The sequence below is a fragment of the Magallana gigas genome, chromosome 3 (genome assembly GCF_963853765.1).
Source record: "Magallana gigas chromosome 3, xbMagGiga1.1, whole genome shotgun sequence".
Classification (NCBI taxonomy): domain Eukaryota; kingdom Metazoa; phylum Mollusca; class Bivalvia; order Ostreida; family Ostreidae; genus Magallana; species Magallana gigas.
This window is the reverse complement of record NC_088855.1, coordinates 25,558,904-25,577,661: the sequence shown is the minus strand read 5'-3', so window position 1 is coordinate 25,577,661 and position 18,758 is coordinate 25,558,904. Positions and strand designations below refer to the sequence as shown.

General features: G+C 34.1%; 1 protein-coding gene across 1 annotated transcript in view; it reads left to right on the top strand.

Moving 5' to 3' along the window:
* The window catches only part of LOC105319092 (nucleolar complex protein 4 homolog A), a 100,776-nt gene that overhangs the window by 3,013 nt on the left and 79,005 nt on the right, over positions 1-18,758 (top strand). The window contains exon 4 of the mRNA XM_066079069.1: positions 16,430-16,534. Coding sequence (XP_065935141.1) covers positions 16,451-16,534 — 84 coding nt within the window. The 5' untranslated portion in view covers positions 16,430-16,450. The remainder of the gene's footprint in view (positions 1-16,429; positions 16,535-18,758) is intronic.

Sequence of the window (18,758 nt, the reverse complement as noted above, 5' to 3'; positions counted from 1 at the left end):
TTAGGTCACCTGAGTCACTCATGTGCCCTATTGCAATTGGTTTTCGTTCCTTATTGTGCATCCATTGTGTGTTAACAATTTTACATTTTAAATTTCTTCTTGAAAACTAAAAGGCCAATTGTTATTATGTTTGGTGTAAAGCATTTCTGTTGTAAGAGGAATCTAAATTTTGAAATTCATGGCTTTACCAACCTCAGGGCCTTATTAGGCTTGGCCAAATATGCTAAAAAGGCCAAATTTTAAGCTACTACCACACATGTAAAGGGAGGGGGGTTGGGGGGTAAATCCATGATTATATATAATTTCCATGAAGCTCTCTACCAAACATGTGAAATTCATGGTCCCTAGGTAAGGGGGTTCAGACCCTAGGGTGGGGCCAGTATAGCCATATAGTAAAAACCAGTGCCGGACATCTCATCGAAAGGCAACTCGCCGAATGCGACAACTCATCGAAAGTCAACTAATCGAAAGTAAAACTCACCGACGCGACATGTCAACGAAAGACATCTCGTGGATGACGACAACTCATTGATATAAATTGAAATAGAAATATAAATGTTTGAACACTTTTCAGGTTATCGTCTTCATTTTATTTTCAGTCACGATATGTCTGAGGGAGGAAGGGATTTTACATTTATTCCTTCGCAAAGGAATAAAAACTAATTAGCTTACAATGGTTTTATTTACATTTGTGATCGGAAAAATGAAAAAAAAAATATATATTGGAAAAAACAAAAAGATTTACTCGATCGTTTCAACATTCGGAGAACGAGTCGCAAATAGCAATTATTTACCACAGGGGTTCAATTTTTTTTTTATGATGGTCAAGTCCAGGACTTAAAGAGTAAATTTTAGGCAAGTCTGAGAAAGAAATTCCCAAGTCCACATTGTCATGATTGATAGATAAAATTATATCAACTAATATCACTAAAACTAATGTTATAATTTATTTTAATATGTTGCAATGAATAAAAACTATATGTTTGAAATTATGTTTTATTTTATTCATTTTATCATTGTATTAAAGCCATGGCCTATCGTCAAGCCAGTGGCTTTTGGAATTTGCGAATTTTCTTCTTTTCATAAGTTTTGTCTGAGGAATTATTATTTTTATTACACCTCGAGTCACCCCCGGCTTCATGTTCCTCACAGGGTCTTTCATTTGTCCTTTCTTTGCGTATATTACTGCTCGTAAATCCAAAATTCAACAAACTTACTGCCGTTTGTCATAGGGGAGAAACATGAGAAAATGTGTAAAAGCAGGTTATACTGCAACGGAAAATAAAAAGACGGATTGTATTTTCGAAATGTTTGTAATGCTTATGTGTTCATTAATGCCAAAAAATAACACATTTTTATTAAATCAATGATGGAATTTGATTTATTTTTAATTTTACGAACTTTTCTTTTAATTTAAGGAGGCCGACTTTAGTTTGCATTGCGCATGTTTTTGCGCATTCTAATATAAAACAGTTGATTTATACTTCTTATGAATTTTTTTCGATATCATTTATAAAATTGATCACAATTAACAAAATACAGATAAAAATATTTAGATTTTTAAAGGAAATTTTTATTTTTAACACGATTTTTATGTTGTGCGGTAGGGGAGCATTGCCATTGCGCTTTTATGACGTTATGATAAAATTAAGCTTTGTAGGAGTACGTTCTAAAAAATACCATAAAAGAAAAAGTAAAAATTGTACGCTGTTGAAATTTTATATACAGAATGATGCTATCCTCGAGGACATATTCCTCATTTTTGGAATGAATCCGTTATACCAATCGTCATTCGTGATGATCCAAATATATAGCATAATTTGGTGCATTTTAATATTTTGAGATGGCCCCTACTAAAAACCAGACGGTATAATTTTGTGTTTTTTACATATAAGGTAGGAAATGATATTACTAATCATATATAACAATTTGAGAAAAAAAGCTATTGTAGTATTTTCTTAAAACTGCTTTGATGTGCGGAAAATGACAGTTTCCTATATATTCCTATAGTAAATGTACCTCTATTTTGAGATGGTCCCTAAAAAGAACTAGACGGTCGATTTTCATGAACCTTCGCAAATAAACTAGAGTTGGTTTAAATTACATATGGTTAAAAAATAAAGAGTTATGCTATTGTAGTTTTTCCGCAAAAAAACCCAAATCGGCCTCCTTAATAAAAGATAAGCAAGACACAAAGCCAAGTCCCTGGACTTCGGCAATTCTAAATGCCGAGTCCGGATCCGGAATTTGTTAGTCCGGGACGTCGGGCTTGAGGAATTTTGAACCCCTGTTACCATACCTTGAAGGGCTAGCACACAATATAAGGTATTAATTTAAATGTAAATCAGTGCGAATACAATTAAAAAAATTTTACACCTGTTAGTTATTGTGTTTTACTTTTCACTTTTAGTGTCTACTTTTTAGCTCACCTGAGCTGAAAGCTCAAGTGAGCTATTCTGATCACATTTTGTCTGTCGTCTGTCTGTCTGTCTGTCTGTCTGTCCGTCCGTCCGTCCGTCCGTCCGTCCGTCCGTCCGTCTGTCTGTCTGTCTGTCTGTAAACTTTTCACATTTTCAACATCTTCTCAAGAACCACTGGGCCAATTTTAACCAAACTTGGCACAAAGCATCCTTAGCCTAAGGGGATTTAAATTTGTGAAAATTAAGGATCACGCCCTTTTGCAAAGGGAGATAATTAGGAATTTATGAAAATTTTGGAGAAATTTTCAAAAATCTTCTTCTCATGAACCATAAGACCAGGAAAGCTGAAACGTGTGTGGAAGCATCATCAGGTAGTGTAGATTCTAATTTGTGAAAATCATGACCCCCGGGGGTAGGGTGGGGCCACAATGGGGGGTCGAAGTTTTACATAGGAATATACAGAGTAAATCTTTGAAAATCTTCTTCTCATGAACCATAAGACCAGGAAAGCTGAAACTTGTGTGGAAGCATCCTCAGGTAGTGTAGATTCTAATTTGTGAAAATCATGACCCCCGGGGGTAGGGTGGGGCCACAATGGGGGGTCGAAGTTTTACATAGGAATATACAGAGTAAATCTTTGAAAATCTTCTTCTCATGAACCATAAGACCAGGAAAGCTGAAACTTGTGTGGAAGCATCCTCAGGTAGTGTAGATTCTAATTTGTGAAAATCATGACCCCCGAGGGTAGGGTGGGGCCACAATGGGGGGGGTCGAAATTTTACATAGGAATATACAGAGTAAATCTTTAAAAATCTTCTTCTCATGAACCATAAGACCAGGAAAGCTGAAACTTGTGTGGAAGCATCCTCAGGTAGTGTAGATTCTAATTTGTGAAAATCATGACCCCTGGGGGTAGGGTGGGGCCACAATTGGGGGTCGAAATTTAACATAGGAATATATAGAGTAAATCTTTAAAAATCTTCTTCTCAGAAACTAATCAGCCAGTAAAGCTGAAACTTGTGTGGAAGCATCCTCAGTTAGTGTAAATTGATAGTTGTGAAAATAATGATCCCCGGGGGTAGGGTGGGGCCACAATGGGGTGTCGAAGTTTAACATAGGAATATATAGAGTAAATCTTTAAAAATCTTCTTCTCAGAAACTAATCAGCCAGGAAAGCTGAAACTTGTGTGGAAGCATCCTCAGTTAGTGTAAATTGATAGTTGTGAAAATAATGATCCCTGGGGGTAGGGTGGGGCCACAATGGGGGATCGAAGTTTAACAAAGGAATATATATGGTAAATCTTTAAAAATCTTCTTCTCAGAAACTAATCAGCCAGATGATTCTTTATAATTGTTAAGACTTTGGCCCCAGGACAATTCTTTGGCCTCACAAGAAGGTTCAGAGTTTGATTTACGTTTATATCCCATATATAAACAATTGTTAAGGATCTTTTTGAGAACTGCAATACTCAACATATGATATGACTATAAAATCATCCTGTTAGAAAAGGGACTAATGATTATAAACATAAGAATATCCAGGGGAAAAATGGATTTTATTTATACAGGATCTACATGTATTATTGTACATTGTCCAGATAGTTTGTATTATGACTCCATTAAGCTGATTTTATCATACCTATTGTTCCTCAGGTGAGCGATGTGGCCCATGGGCCTCTTGTTTATATACTTATACAGTATTGTCATCTTTATATTGCAAATTAATTTTGTCAAATTATGACGTCCAAATTCATGCTATACATATTAAAACAATTATTATTATATGTTAGAAACTGGTAACCAACCAGTATGCTCTAAATCACATTGTATTTGATCGTTACATTTTTAGCTCACGGAGACTAAGTCAGGGTGAGCTTATGCTATACCCTCGGCGTCGGCTTCCGGACCTGGTTAAAGTTTTTGTTGCAGGTCCTGTATCTAAGCTATTACTTGTCCTATCTTCACCAAACTTGCATGGATGATGCATCTGGACCTACTTATGAACTTGAAAGACTTGGATGCTGAATCTGAGTCCTAAATTTCAGATGCTGGAGGAGGTTAAGGTTGTTGGACCAGGTTAAAGTTTTTGTTGCAGGTGCCCTTTGATAGCAATATCTAAGTTACTGCAGGTCCGTACTTCACCAAACTTGCATGGATGGTGTGTCTTATGATACTGATGCACCAGACAGGCTTTAGTGCTGAATCTGAGCCATTGGTTTCGGATGCTGGAGGAGGTTAAGGTTTTTGGAGCTGGTTAAAGTTTTTGTTGCAGGTGCCCTCTGATGATTATATCTTAGTTATTACTTGTCCTAACTTCACCAGACTTCCATGGATGGTGCGTCTTATGATACTGATGCACCTGACAGGTTTGAATGCAGAGTCTGAGCCATAGGTTTCAGATGCTGGATATGGTTAAGTTTTTTGGAACAGGTCACATGTTTAATAGATAATAGTACTTTTTCAAACTTGCATACTTGATTAAACTGTAGTATAAATGAATCACAGAGGAAGCTTCAGATGCAGAGCTTGATCTCCATTATCAAGGATGCTAAAAAATATATCTTAGTTATTACAGGTCCTAACTTCGCCAAACTTGAATGGATGGTGTGTCTTATGATACAGATGCACCTGACAGGCATGGATGTTGAATCTGAGCCATAGGTTGCGGATGCTGGAGCAGGTTAAGGTTTTATTTGCTAGTGCCCTCTGATGATGATATCTTAGTTATTACTGGTCTGAACTTCACCAAACTTGCATGGAGATGCGTCTTATGTATACTGATGCACCTGACAGGCTTGAATGCTGAATCTGAGCCATAGGTTTCAGATGCTAGATGAGGTTTAGTCTTTTTGGGGAACAGGTCACATGTTTTATAGATGATAGCTTGCATAGTTGATTTAACTATTTTATAAAAGAAACGCAGAGGTTGCTTCAGATGCAGAGCCTGATCTCCATTATCAAGGATGCTAAAGAAATCTCCTACCTAAATCAAACCTGCTCGATAGATAGATGTGTTTGTTGATAAATGATATAACATGATTCCTATGATATAGTATTGTATGGTATGAAAAAATATTGTTTAATATGATACATTATTATGCCTTCTGTCAGTTTGTCACTATATATTCAATACTCATCTATTTTCGCATAGTATCAAAGGATTTATATAGCGTAAGCATACTATGCCGAAATAGAGCACGGCGAATATTTTTAACGAAAATCTGTCAAGCGCCGACAGCGGGATTCGAACTCACAACGCTAAAATCATTGATTCTAGCATGAAGCCCAACGCGTTACCGCTACGCTATATTAGTCGTTATTAAGAATACCGGTATTAAGGTATAGAAAACGTACATATATACGACTGACATCAAGCAATTACAATTATTCATTTTTCCAAAAAAAACTTCATTATTGACGGTAATTTTAAAGTTAAAGTTTCCTATAAACTTTTGAACAAATTGATTGAACATTTTTCAAAGAAATTCTTCATGAGAATAACAAAAACGCTTTTTTAAATGACGCTTGATAAAGAATGTTCAAGAAAAAAAATTCACTGAGATTTCGTCTGCTTAACATTTCGAGTTTTCTCGGTAAGGCCAAACGTCTCTCTATTTCTTGAAAAGAACATAAACCTTTGTTGACTTTTTATTGTACAACAACTTGTTGATTAAATAAACAATCAAATCAATTGATTACACGTAATTTGAAAAACAACAACAAACGCTTGCTTTTCCGGTGATAATTTTAAGGGACCTGTCAACACTCGAACGTCAGAGCTACTTATAGCAAAGCACGTCAGTATATTTAACAGTCGGCATAATAATAACAATAGTGTTGTGCTGTGCATGTACTATGCCTAAATAGTAGTCAGGGTTTGATACATAGTGCACTCGCCTCCGGCTCGTGCACCATGTATCAAACCCTGACTACTATTTAGGCATAGTACATGCACAACACAACACTATTATATAAATATAATATCATGTAATATTATAAAAAGTTATATTATACGATATGATATTGTATAATTTTTTTTTATATTTTATGTTATGATATTGTATCATAATATCATTATGTATAGTTTTGTATATTATGATACAATATTGTATAATATTATATTGTATTATTAATTTATTATCTAATCACATGATACTATTACAAAAGATATTGCAAAATATATAATATTGTATCCTATGATTCTATATTGTATATTCTTTGATATTGTATCATTATACGATTTTGTTTAATATATTAGTTTCTGTAATACAGAATTATATCACATGAAATTGTATAATATGATACTGTTATATTATATAATATCGTATCATACGATATTGTATAATATGATATTGGTTAATAATATGATATATTATCACATCACATGAAATTGTATTGTATGATATTGTAAAATATATTATTGTATCATATGATACAATATGTATAATATATTATTGTATTTTATAATATTTTACTTTATCACATAATATTGTATCATTTGATGTGATACAATGTTGTATCAAATAATATTGTATGTTATTATACAATATCATATTATGTATCAAAAATGATACAGTATCATACAATATCATACTATATTATACAATATAATATCATATGTTTCAATGTTATGATGTATTATGTGATATGATATTGTAATGTAATACTATATTGTTTTATATATTATGATAATGTATTTTTTGATCAAATACAATAACGTATAACACAATACAATGTCATATTATACGTTACAATATCTCATCATTGTTTATTATGGTATTTTATTTTATTATATATGATATATGTTGTAAATATGATAGGATGCAATATTTAATTTTATATTATTGTATTGATTAACATATAAACATATTATTATCATACAATTTTTTAACATATGATATACGATATTGTGTCAAAACAGAATCCATGAATATCCAAGATCATAAAGTATGATTTTCATTTAATATGATAAAGGTGGTCTTCATAAAGGTGAAGTCTCATTCGGGTGATGTCTCGTCTCGGTGAGCTTTGTAATCTGTGATTACCTATGTTTACATTATTCAAATCGATAGAAAGAAAGTTGTTGTTAGAATGTCCCCTTCAGTATCATCATCATATCTCTATCTCTTTCTTTCTCTCTCTCTCTCCCAAACTTGCGTATATACTTTGCTATGTGATGTCGCTGATAAGTTTTAAGGCATCTCTCTCTTTAAACGTCTGAATATCATTTAATGAAACAAATTAAAAATATTAAAAGGTATTGGAATGTACATCACTTACTTACATAATTATGTAATTTTTGCAAATTTCCAATTATCGGCTTAAAAATTTACAGTGGCAATTTGAAACATACAGGTAGTTATATTTTATGGTTCAAAAATTTATTTCAATGAATTTATTTTTACTTTTATGTACTCAAAATTAATATTAGTTTTGTTTCGTTTCGTTCGGTTTCATTTCGTTTCGTTCGATTTCGTTTTGCACTTTACAGGCGTCCGATCCCAGGGGATAGGCCGGGGCTCGCTCATCGGAGAAAAAAAATACCGGCCTATGCCCCGAAAAATACGGTACTTTGGTCAAGTTCGAAAATCAGCATTGGTCGATACTTTTTGTTGGAGTTATGGGACTTTGACCACAATAATGACTCTGTTTTATCCAAAAATTGACCTTATAAGCGCTCTCATGCCTACAAATTTTGACGGATTTATCACATTTTTTTGTAAGCGCTCCCATGCCTACAAATTTTGATGGATTTTCATTAAATTTATACCAAATGTTTATACCACTATTACCTTGGTCAAGTTTAAAAATCAGCATTGGTCGATACTTTTTGTTGGAGTTATGGGACTTTGTGACCTTGTAAGCGCTCTCATGCCTACAAATTTTGACGGATTTTCATTAAATTTATACCAAATGTTTATACCACTAATACTTTGGTCAAGTTCGTTTAGATTGTAGTATTTTGAATATATTTGCAACAGGAAAACTAGAAAAAAAAAAGTGGGTGGTGGGGGTAAAAAAATGTTCCTCCCAACCTCCCCACACATTTGATTCTGGAACAGCCCTGAATGTTTGAAAATATTGCAATTTCATATACAGTATTCTAGTATGCTGCTTGACTGGCGGAGGACCCAGGAATTCTATTCTTGTTACTGTAAAATGAGAAAATATGGCGCACTACAATTTTTAGCGCCATTGGCGCAACTGCCTCTGAGCGCTAAAATTAATAGTGCGCCAACGATTTTCCATATGTATTGAATTTCTTCAAATTGCAAAACAATAACGTCAGTCCATTTTTAAGGCTATATAGAGTTGTTCATTTAAATATCAGATGCTGTCGGTTCTATTTGTTTAAACAATTACACAGGTAAACGGTATGGGTTATGGGGTATACAGGGTTGTCTCTAAAAATTGAAGTAGAAGGAGGAAATGAAAAAGTAGAAGGAGGTCTGGTGGTCTATCTTATAGCTACATTGTGTTTGAAATGCAAAGATAGTCGGGTAATTAAGGCATTATAGGTGGGGGAATTCCCCGCCTCCCAGGTGTTAGAGACAACCCTGGGTATAAGTGCCTAAACATGGATTAATTAATTCAGTTTTAATTGCTTTTTAATATCTCTCATACCACCTTGAAAATTTGGCTTCTCCCCATGCCACTTCCATTTAGCGCCTCGAGGTGAAAATGTGATTAAGCGTGGCAATCGTTAACGCTGACAATACATGATTGAACATGATTTCTTTGATCTCTGATTTGTGGATATAAAGATAACAAGACCATACCTATTTTTGTGTTTTTTTAAATGTAAAATTACTGTGAAAAAGATTCTCTCATGGTGATCGAAATTAATGGTAAATGTAGCATTCGATTTCACTTTTAGTTTCGGGACTCTTCTAGTATTATCCAAGTCGACACGTTAAATTCAAATTCCGATAACTCAAATTTGTTTAACAACAAAAATTACACATCATCGCCAATAAATGAAGTTTTCATATCTATCTACTGACGATTTACACAAAAGTAAGTGTATTGTTCTCAACGACAGTTTACCGAGATAGAAATCAAAGTCGTTCTGTTCACGTGCTTGAGTGAACACAGAACTAAATTTTGGGCGTGATCGTTCATCAAACAACAACATTTTTTGTATTCTTTTTTAAAGAAAAGATGCATGCGCTAAAATATAATTGCGCTAATGTACTGGCACTAGCGTTTGCGCTAAAATACGTATGCGCCAAATTTTCTCGTTTTACAGTATTTAAGCAGGCATTATTTATGCCTAAGGTGATAATAGCTGTAGGCAACACAAGCCAATACTGAGTTTAAGAGGCTAATAACTAACTCTAATAAGGCAGTAGGGGATAAAATCACTGTCATTTTATTTCCAGTTGCATTTAAAATAGTTTTTGAGCTATAAACAAGTTGTAATGAGTGTTTAAAAAATATAATAGCGTCCAAAATCGAAATTTACAAACTTCAAGAAAGATAACTCTGTTTACAGAAAACTATTAAAAAACATGGCATCTAAAAGCAATCTAGTAGGATTACAGAACGGCAATTTCTGTTTAAATTAAATGCTGTTCTGTTACAAAAAAAAGAGATTGTTTTATAATTATTCATAATTAATTACACCTGAGGTGATAATAGCTATATTGGCTGATTGGTGACTGTAGGCGGCATGTCACCTAAAACAACACAAGCTAACACACCACTTTTAAAAGGTGCTATCATACCATCTTAATCAGTCAACAGGGGATCAAAATCACTATCATTTTATTTTCAGTAGTATTTTAAATAGTTTTAAAGCTTATACCAAGTTTTAATTAGTGTATCAATTAAAAAAATGGTGTCCAAAATCGAAAGCTTAGATAGGATAGATGTCTTAACTGAACACAACACTTTTAAAATGCATTGCATCTAGAAATATCTAGAATATAGTCATGCTTGATAAAATATGCTTATGTTATTGATAATCTGTAGACTGTTTTTGATCAGAGTTGTTGCTCAAGTGCGTGATGTGGCCCCTGGGCCTCTTGTTTAAAGTGTGAAATAAACAGACCATTTCTGCATTTTGGCCTTATTATAGAGATAATGTAGCTGAGATGAGTAATTTGGCCCATGAGTTTCCTGGTTTTTAGCTCACCTGAGCTGAAAGCTCAAATGAGCTTTTCTGATCACTTTTTGTCCAGCGTCTGTCTGTCTGTCCGTCCGTCTGTCTGTCTACCTGTAAACTTTTTTACATTTTCAACTTCTTCTCCTAAACCACTGGGCCAATTTCAACAAAACTTGGCACAGAGCATGATTGGGTAAAGGGGATTCAAGTTTGTTAAAATAAAGGGCCACGATTTAGATCTTCTTAAGAACTGTAATGCTCAATATGTGAAATGACTATACTGTGACAAAAAGGGATCAATGATAAACAGAATATCCAGAGAAAAAATTGATTTTTTCAAATTCAGGATATGTCAGGCTACATTGTCCATTTTTTTAGCTCACCTGAGCTGAAAGCTCAAGTGAGCTATTCTGATCGCATTTTGTCAGTCTGTCTGTCAATCTGTAAACTTTACATTTTGAACTTCTTCTCTAAAACCGCTTGGCCAATTTCAACCAAATTTGGCACAAAGCATCCTTATCGTAAGGCAAATATAAATTGCAGAAATAAAAAACCGATCTTTATCCAAAGCGGAGAAAACCTCAAAACTGTAGAAAAAGGGGGTGCATTTTTAAAAATCTTCTTCTAAAGAACTACTGAGTCAAATTCAACGCAATTTAAGATAAATAATCCTTATCAAAGAGAAAATATATATTGCAAAAATTAAGGGCCAATCTTTTTCCGAATTTGAGTTATTACGAAAAAAAATAATTGAAAGGGGTGGGCTTCGATCAGTTTATAACTTCGGGTTCGGTATTCCATATCTCAAAAACCTCTTTGAAGCGGCCATTTTGAACATATGAGAAATGGGTCACTCTGACAAAGATGAATTTGTTTGTTGTGGAACAGTTTGCGTGCGAAAGGAATATTTCAAATATGCAAGATACATTAATGCCGATTTTGTGAAGTAAATTGAGATTAAATATTCCAATGCGTTGACATTTTCACCTTTGACGGTGGTTTTAGCTTGTTTTCATTTTCATGAATTACGGTTTGTAACTTAGGGGAACTATCGCCTGTATTTCGTAACTTTTACGTATCAATCAAATATAGACATCGGTAAATAAGACAGTTGACTGTTACTTGTGGAAAATAAGATACATTAACAGGTACAGTACTTTAACAACTAAAATACAAATTCTAATGCAATGGTAATACAGTATGGTCTTTGCGTACTAGTTGATTACTGCAATATGTTTTAGGCTAGTTGTCAGTATTTTCTCTAGTCTATCAGTCTAAACGGAGATTAATTTTGCTGATGGAAATACTAAGTGTGTGTACATGTAGCAGAGACATAAATAATTGTTAGCTCACCTGCGGTGAAATATACAGAGAAATATTTTTAAAACTATTCTTCTCAAAAATCAATTGGCCAGAAAAGCTGTAACTTGTGTGGAAGCATCCTCAAGTAGTGTAGATTCAAGCTTGTCCAAACCATGATCCCCGGGGTATACGGTTGGGCCCCAATGGGGGATCAAATTTTTAGATACAAATGTATAGAGAAAAATCATTAAAAATCTTCTTCTAAAAAACCAGTAAGGCAGAAAAGCTGTAACTTGTCTGGAAGCATCTTCAGGTAGTATAGATACAATTTTTAGCCCACCTGAACCAAAGGCTCAAGTGAGCTTTTCTGATCACAATTTGTCCGTTGTCTGTCGTTGTCGTTGTTGTAAACTTTTCACATTTTCATCTTCTTCTCAAGAACCACTGGGCAGATTTCAACCGCACCACTAGGTGAAGGGGACTCATGTTTGTTCAAATGAAGGGCCACATCCTCTTTAAAGGGGAGATAATACAGGCCTCTCACACCCATTTTTGGTACTGGGTCCGGGGCCAATGAATTGGGAAAAATGCGACGTTTTGATAGAAATTGGGAATTTTATTCCTTGCTTAGTGTACAGTCCCCAGAACAAAAACTAGGGTATATTGATAGGATTTTTTAAAGATTTATTTTTTTTTAATTATTTTTAAAACTGGGAACATGTGTGTATTATAATGAGAAGGAAAAAAAAGTTAATTCACAGTGTGTGATACAAGTTTGTTACTGAAGATGTAAAATTTCCAAAAAGGTTTTTGTGTAATTAGTAGCTATATGTCAAAAGGCAAAGAAAAAAATGATACAGTTTTTTTTTAATTTTAATAATATCTCATTAAAAAGTATATCTTATTTGTATTAATGTAAAATTTAATCTATATTTGTATTTATACCTTTAATAGATAAATGTTTCTTGATTGTGTTAGCTTAATGACAATATTTATAAAATAGTCTCTGTACTTCTGTGTGTTTGGGGTATTAGTCCAACCCTTTGACCCACTTACTAACGTTTTGTAGAGGATCTGTTCACACAAACATTTTTATAATAATTTCAACATTTGTTGCAGAATTATAAACTACTAACAGCTTATCAGCTAAGTGTAATATCAGGATTAAAAGTAATAAACATCGTTTATAAAAATTACACCGTTTCTGTCTGAGGAAAATCTGGCTTTAGGTTACCTACCGCTCACAAGAAACAGTTTACAACGCGGTAGTGTTGCACATCTTCACAGTGCTTTTGTGACTGCTGAATATACATGATATATTTTTAGAATAAGTATGGTTTATTTCAAGTTACATAATTAATAATATTAGGCAATCTCAAATTGGGAAAAACACACTCAATTTTGGGGGAAAAAATGCCCTTTTCACGTTGGGAATGGGGCCGAATATCGGCCCCAATTATAGAGGATCGAGAGGCCTGTAATAGAGAATTATTGAAAATTTGTTGGTATTTTTCAAAAATCTTCTTCTCAAAAACTATTAGGCCAGGAAAGCTCAAATTAAAATGGAAGTATCCTCAGACAGTGTAAATTCAAGTTTGTTCAAATCATGGTCCCCGGGGTTGGGAGGGGCCACAAGAGGGGGATCAAGTTTTACATAGGAATATATTGAGAAAATCTTTAAAAATCTTCTTCTCAAAAACTATTTGGCAAAAAAAGCTCAAATTAAAATGGAAGCATCCTCAGGTAGTGTAGATTAGAGTTTGTGCAACTCATAGTTCCCGGGGGTAGGGTGGGGCCACAATTGGGGGATAAATTTTTACATAGGAATATATAGAGAAAATCTTTAAAAATCTTCTTCTCAAAAACTATTAGGCCAGAAAAGCTCAAATTTGAGTGGAAGCATCCTCAGATAGTGTAGATTCAAGTTTGTTCAAATCATGGTCCCCGGGGGTAGGGTGGGGCCACAATTGGGGGATAAATTTTTATATAGGAATATATAGAGAAAATCTTTTTAAAAATTTCTTTTAAAAACTATTTGACCAAGAAAGCTCAAATTGGCGTGTAAGCACCCTCAAATAATGTAGATTCAAGTGTGTTCAAATCATGGTCCCTGGGGGTAGGGCGAGGCCACAATGGGGGATAGATGTTTATATATAGTGATAATCTTTAAAAGTCTTCTTCTCAAAACTATTAGGCCAGGAAAGCCCAAATTTGAGTGGAGGATCCCCAGATCATATAGATTCAAGTTTGTTTAAGAGAAAATCTTTAAAAATCTTCTTTTTAAAGACTATTTGACAAGAAAAGCTTAAACTTGTGTAGAGGCATCCTCGGGTAGTGTAAATTCAACTTTGCAAAATCACAGTCCCTAGTGGTAGGGCGGGACCGTGATGGCGGTTTGAATTTTTACATAGGAATATATAGAGAAAATCTTTAAAAATATTCTGGGAAAGTTTTTGGTCCAAAACTCAGTACTTAGTGTAAAAGCACAGGTTATGCAGATTTAAGTTTGATGAAACCATGATTCCCTAGAGAAAAGTGGGGCCACGAAATGGGGGGGGGGGTATATAGTAATAGAGAAAAATCTTCTTACAGGTACAACAACAAAAGGGGCTTGGTATTTACCAAAAAATAAGAGGTGGATAAAAATTGGCAGATTTTCAAAAAAAATTTAGCAAGATCTACTGTACTCAGTTGTCAAGATATTTTGATGCTGTAATGCTAATTTGATCAGAATTAAGGCAATATTTGATCAGGTGAGCGATGTGGCCCCTGGGCCTCTTATTTTCAAATCATGATATCCGGAGGTAAGGTGGGGCCACAATAGGGGGGTCGAAATTTTTACATGAGAATACATAGAGAAAAATCTTCTCAACAAAAACCAGTAGGCCAGAAAAGCTGTAACTTGTTTGGGAGCATCCTCAGGTAGTGTAGATTCAAATTTGTTCAAACCATGATCCCGGGGGTAGAGTGCGGCCACAGTTGGTGGGTCGAATTTTACATAGGAATACATAGTGAAAAATTCTTCCCAAAAACCAATTGGCCAGAAAAGCTGTAACTTGTATGGAAGCATCCTCAGGTAGTGTTGACTCATTCTAGTTTGTTCAAACCATGATTTCAGGGGGTAGGGTGGGGCCACCCTGGGGGGGTCAAATTATGTTGGTGCGGGTAATTCGGTACAATCTCTACGTAATGGTTGATTGATGCAACATGTTCTATTAAGATGCTCAGCAATTTCAATCTAAACAGAGATTATTCTTGCTGCTAGAAATATCTAACTAAAGTATATATATGATGAAAAATAAATTTTAATTGTTTACAAATTCCTATAATTTTACTAACCTGAAAGTCAAGCTTTGAGTTATAAGCAAGATACAGAGCTTTGCGCACAATGCTACTATATGTTTGTACACAAAGCTGATGTCATGCTTTAGTTTGTTTTTATTTTAAATGCAGCTTTTCTGAATAGGTAATACCAAGTTTAAAAATCTTAAGTTGAATGTAATAAACTCATCTGAACAAAAACATGACTCAAACCAAGCTATGTATCTTGCTTATAATTCTACAATTGACGCTGAAATTTTGGTTGATCAATAGAAATGTCTTGCTAAAAGGAAGATATGGTATAGCTACTTTCTGGTGTCCCTTCTTCAACGATGAATTGCATAAAATCTACACAAATTTTTGATAGTTTTTCGAACACAATTTAATGAAAACGACGCGTTTTAAACAGTTTCCATAGTCCTGACATATTATTATTATGAGGATAAAAGCATTATCGGTGTTCTTGAAAAATTATTGCAACGGAAAATCATCTTTGTTTGTGGACATTTGTTGTTTATTAATAAAGATGAAAATAATGGATGGGCCTTGGTACAATAGAGCAACATGCCTGCCAATACATTAATTTGAATTATAGTTCTTTAACATATGTGACAACATTTTTCAGTTAAGTTTATTCATCATTCAAGTGAGAAAGGATTTGAAATGTCATACAAAATGAATTCATGCCTGGTAAACGACAATCATTTGTAATGGAGAATGCCAATTAAATTTTTCAATGTTTTTAATTTGAGGAATTGAGCGCATTCATTCTGATGCATTGAGGTACACTTTTCTTCTTTCACATATAGGATTTTTAAAAATAAAATACAATAACTAGTAAGTAGTGGAGGGACAAAATGTACCTTTATGCTCTCATGTATTTTAATCTTTTTATAAAGTGATGGGGGGGAGGGGAGGCTAAATAAAGGGAACTGGAAGTTAACCATGAACACCAACTGAAAATTTAGCTACAAATGTATTTATATTGCATATGATCTTATTTTCGGTAAAAATGGTATTCCATAAAGGTAAATATATCAAAGATTAAGTATATGCAAAAATAAGTGAAAATTCGGATATTCATTTTTGGTTAATCTTCCGAGGGGCCACATGGCACAATATCCTTTGAACGCTCATATAAAGCCAGTGTTGCTCAGTTGAGCGATGTGGCCCATTGGGCCTGTTGTTTTTGTATATGACTCTGTAAAGCTGATTTTATTATGTCTATTGTTTCTCAGGTGAGCAATGTGGCCCATGGACATCTTATTTTTCTTTACAGGAGCTTTCACTGTGTACTCTGATGAGGTTCGTATTGGAGGAGGCCCAGCTCCCAGCTGCAAAACATTGTCAGAGCAAGACCCATTTTCCAGTAGCTTTGTTTAGAGTAGGTCAACAATCCTTCATGTTTAAGGAAATGAGTGAAATGATATATATATATATATAATTCAGATTTCTCTTTCTTTCATTAAGTTTCATTAAATGTACCAGTTTTTGTCGCTGAAGGATTCAGGGATTTTTTAACAATTTGGAATGTACATGTTCAGTGCATGATGTTTTGACATTGCAAAGCTGTATAATAGTATTGATTGTATGGTATGAACCTTTTCATATCTGTTTATATTGTAAAAACTCTTTTGACTCACTTAAACCAAAACCTCAAGTGAGCTTTTTTGGGTCTCCAGAGTCACTCAGGTGACCAATTGCAATTAGTTTTCGTCTGTCGTCGTGTGTCAACATTTAAATATTTTTAGCTCACTTGAGCTAAAGGCTCTACTTAGCTTTTCTGATCAAAATATTTCCATTGCCTGTCGTTGTTTTTGTCGTCATTGTCATAATAGGGGTCTAAAAAGTTTTATAAACTTGCATAATTGACAAATGATCTATTGAGATATGATCAGAAGTCTTATTTTCTACCTGTGGATCAATAACTTATATTCCAGTTAAAATTAATAACAAAAAATGAGTAAAATTAAATGTTTATCCTCCACATCCCCCCCCCCCCCATGTACATGTGTACGGTAGCAAATTATAAATCATTTCTTGATTGGTATTTTTCTCTAGATGCACATTAAGATTTTGGAAATTGCTTCTTAATTTTTGAGATAAACAAATGATTGTATGTATTTGGGGCAATAGTAAAGTCTCCTAAACAAAGCAGGTTCATCATTAGGCTGTTTAAAATTAATTCTACGTTAAACGTCACATTAAAATTTAAAACCTACGAGGGAGGGAGGAAAAAAATAAACAAAAATTTCAAACAAATGTGTATTTATTGAAAGTCACCCACTCAGTTACCAATACATCAACACTGTTATATAATACATATGGTAGGATTCAGTCCATGTTAATTCTTGCATTTTCCAAGCAAATACTTTTGTGTAATTTGGGTTTATGTCCTTTCTGTGGGTACATCATGTATACTGGACGAGAAGTGGAGTGACTTGCAAGCACATCAAGTGGTACATCCAATGAATTTTCATCACCACAAACGTAACAAACCAAAGGAAAACTTTAAATTTCCTTTTGTGGAAAAAGTTGCTCAACACATGTGACTCACAAGTTATCTACAGTCAAAATAGTGACATTGTTTCATACATTTTCATGACACATTTGAAAATTTATCATATCAGAGCTGTGTTGTCAGATTCACTGTACCTACTACAGAGGGTTCTCTTAATCTGATAGGTTAATCGAATAATCCGAATTATTTCTTATATATCCCTCTATATTTTTTCCTGATAATCTGAAGGTTAATCAGATAGGACTGTGACTGTGTAATTATGATTTCTTCCCCCTTACACCTGTGAATTCCTTCGTTTAATTTGTTGACACCCCTCTTGTGTACACAGTAACTCTTTACAGGCCATTAGTTGTTCCGGATGACCGCACACAGGACTGACCTTACCTGTGTACACATTTTACATGCTGGGCTTGCACCATTAAGAATTATTTAAACATGTTATTTCTGAATCAAAAGTGACTGGCTTGGGAACATGTGACATCGAGGAAATTCTGATAACTTTCAATTTTACAATGGGGTAGAAAACTTAATGAATAAAATTCAAATAATTTGTTATCATGCATAATTGATTATTTAAGAGCATTCTTTGTACCAGAAAAAAATAAAATAAATTGTGCAGGTGAAAAGAGGGACAGACAATTAGCCATTTCCTCTTATTACTTCCTGTCAAAATGGTGGCCACTTTGAAACCATCGTAATGAACAGTGATGAAGGGAAACATTTTCTTTTGAGCATTTACAAACAAAATGAAGACTAAAAATGCTATTTCATTGCTAATGCAAGGTAAATTATTTCATTTCAAACTATTGACAAACAGATTATATCTTTTTAGTAAACTCAGGTGACCTATTGCTATCCGTTTTCGTCCGTCATCGTGCGTTAACAATTTACATTTTTAACCTCTTCTTAAAAACTACAAGGCTGATTGTTACCATATTGGGTGTGAGGCATCTCTATGGTAAGAGGAATCTAAATTGGGAAATTTATGGCTCTACCACCCCCGGGGCCCCACATGTGGAGACAAATATGCAAAAAAAAGCAAAATTTTTAAAAATCTTCTTCTCTACTCCCACACATGTGAGGAAAA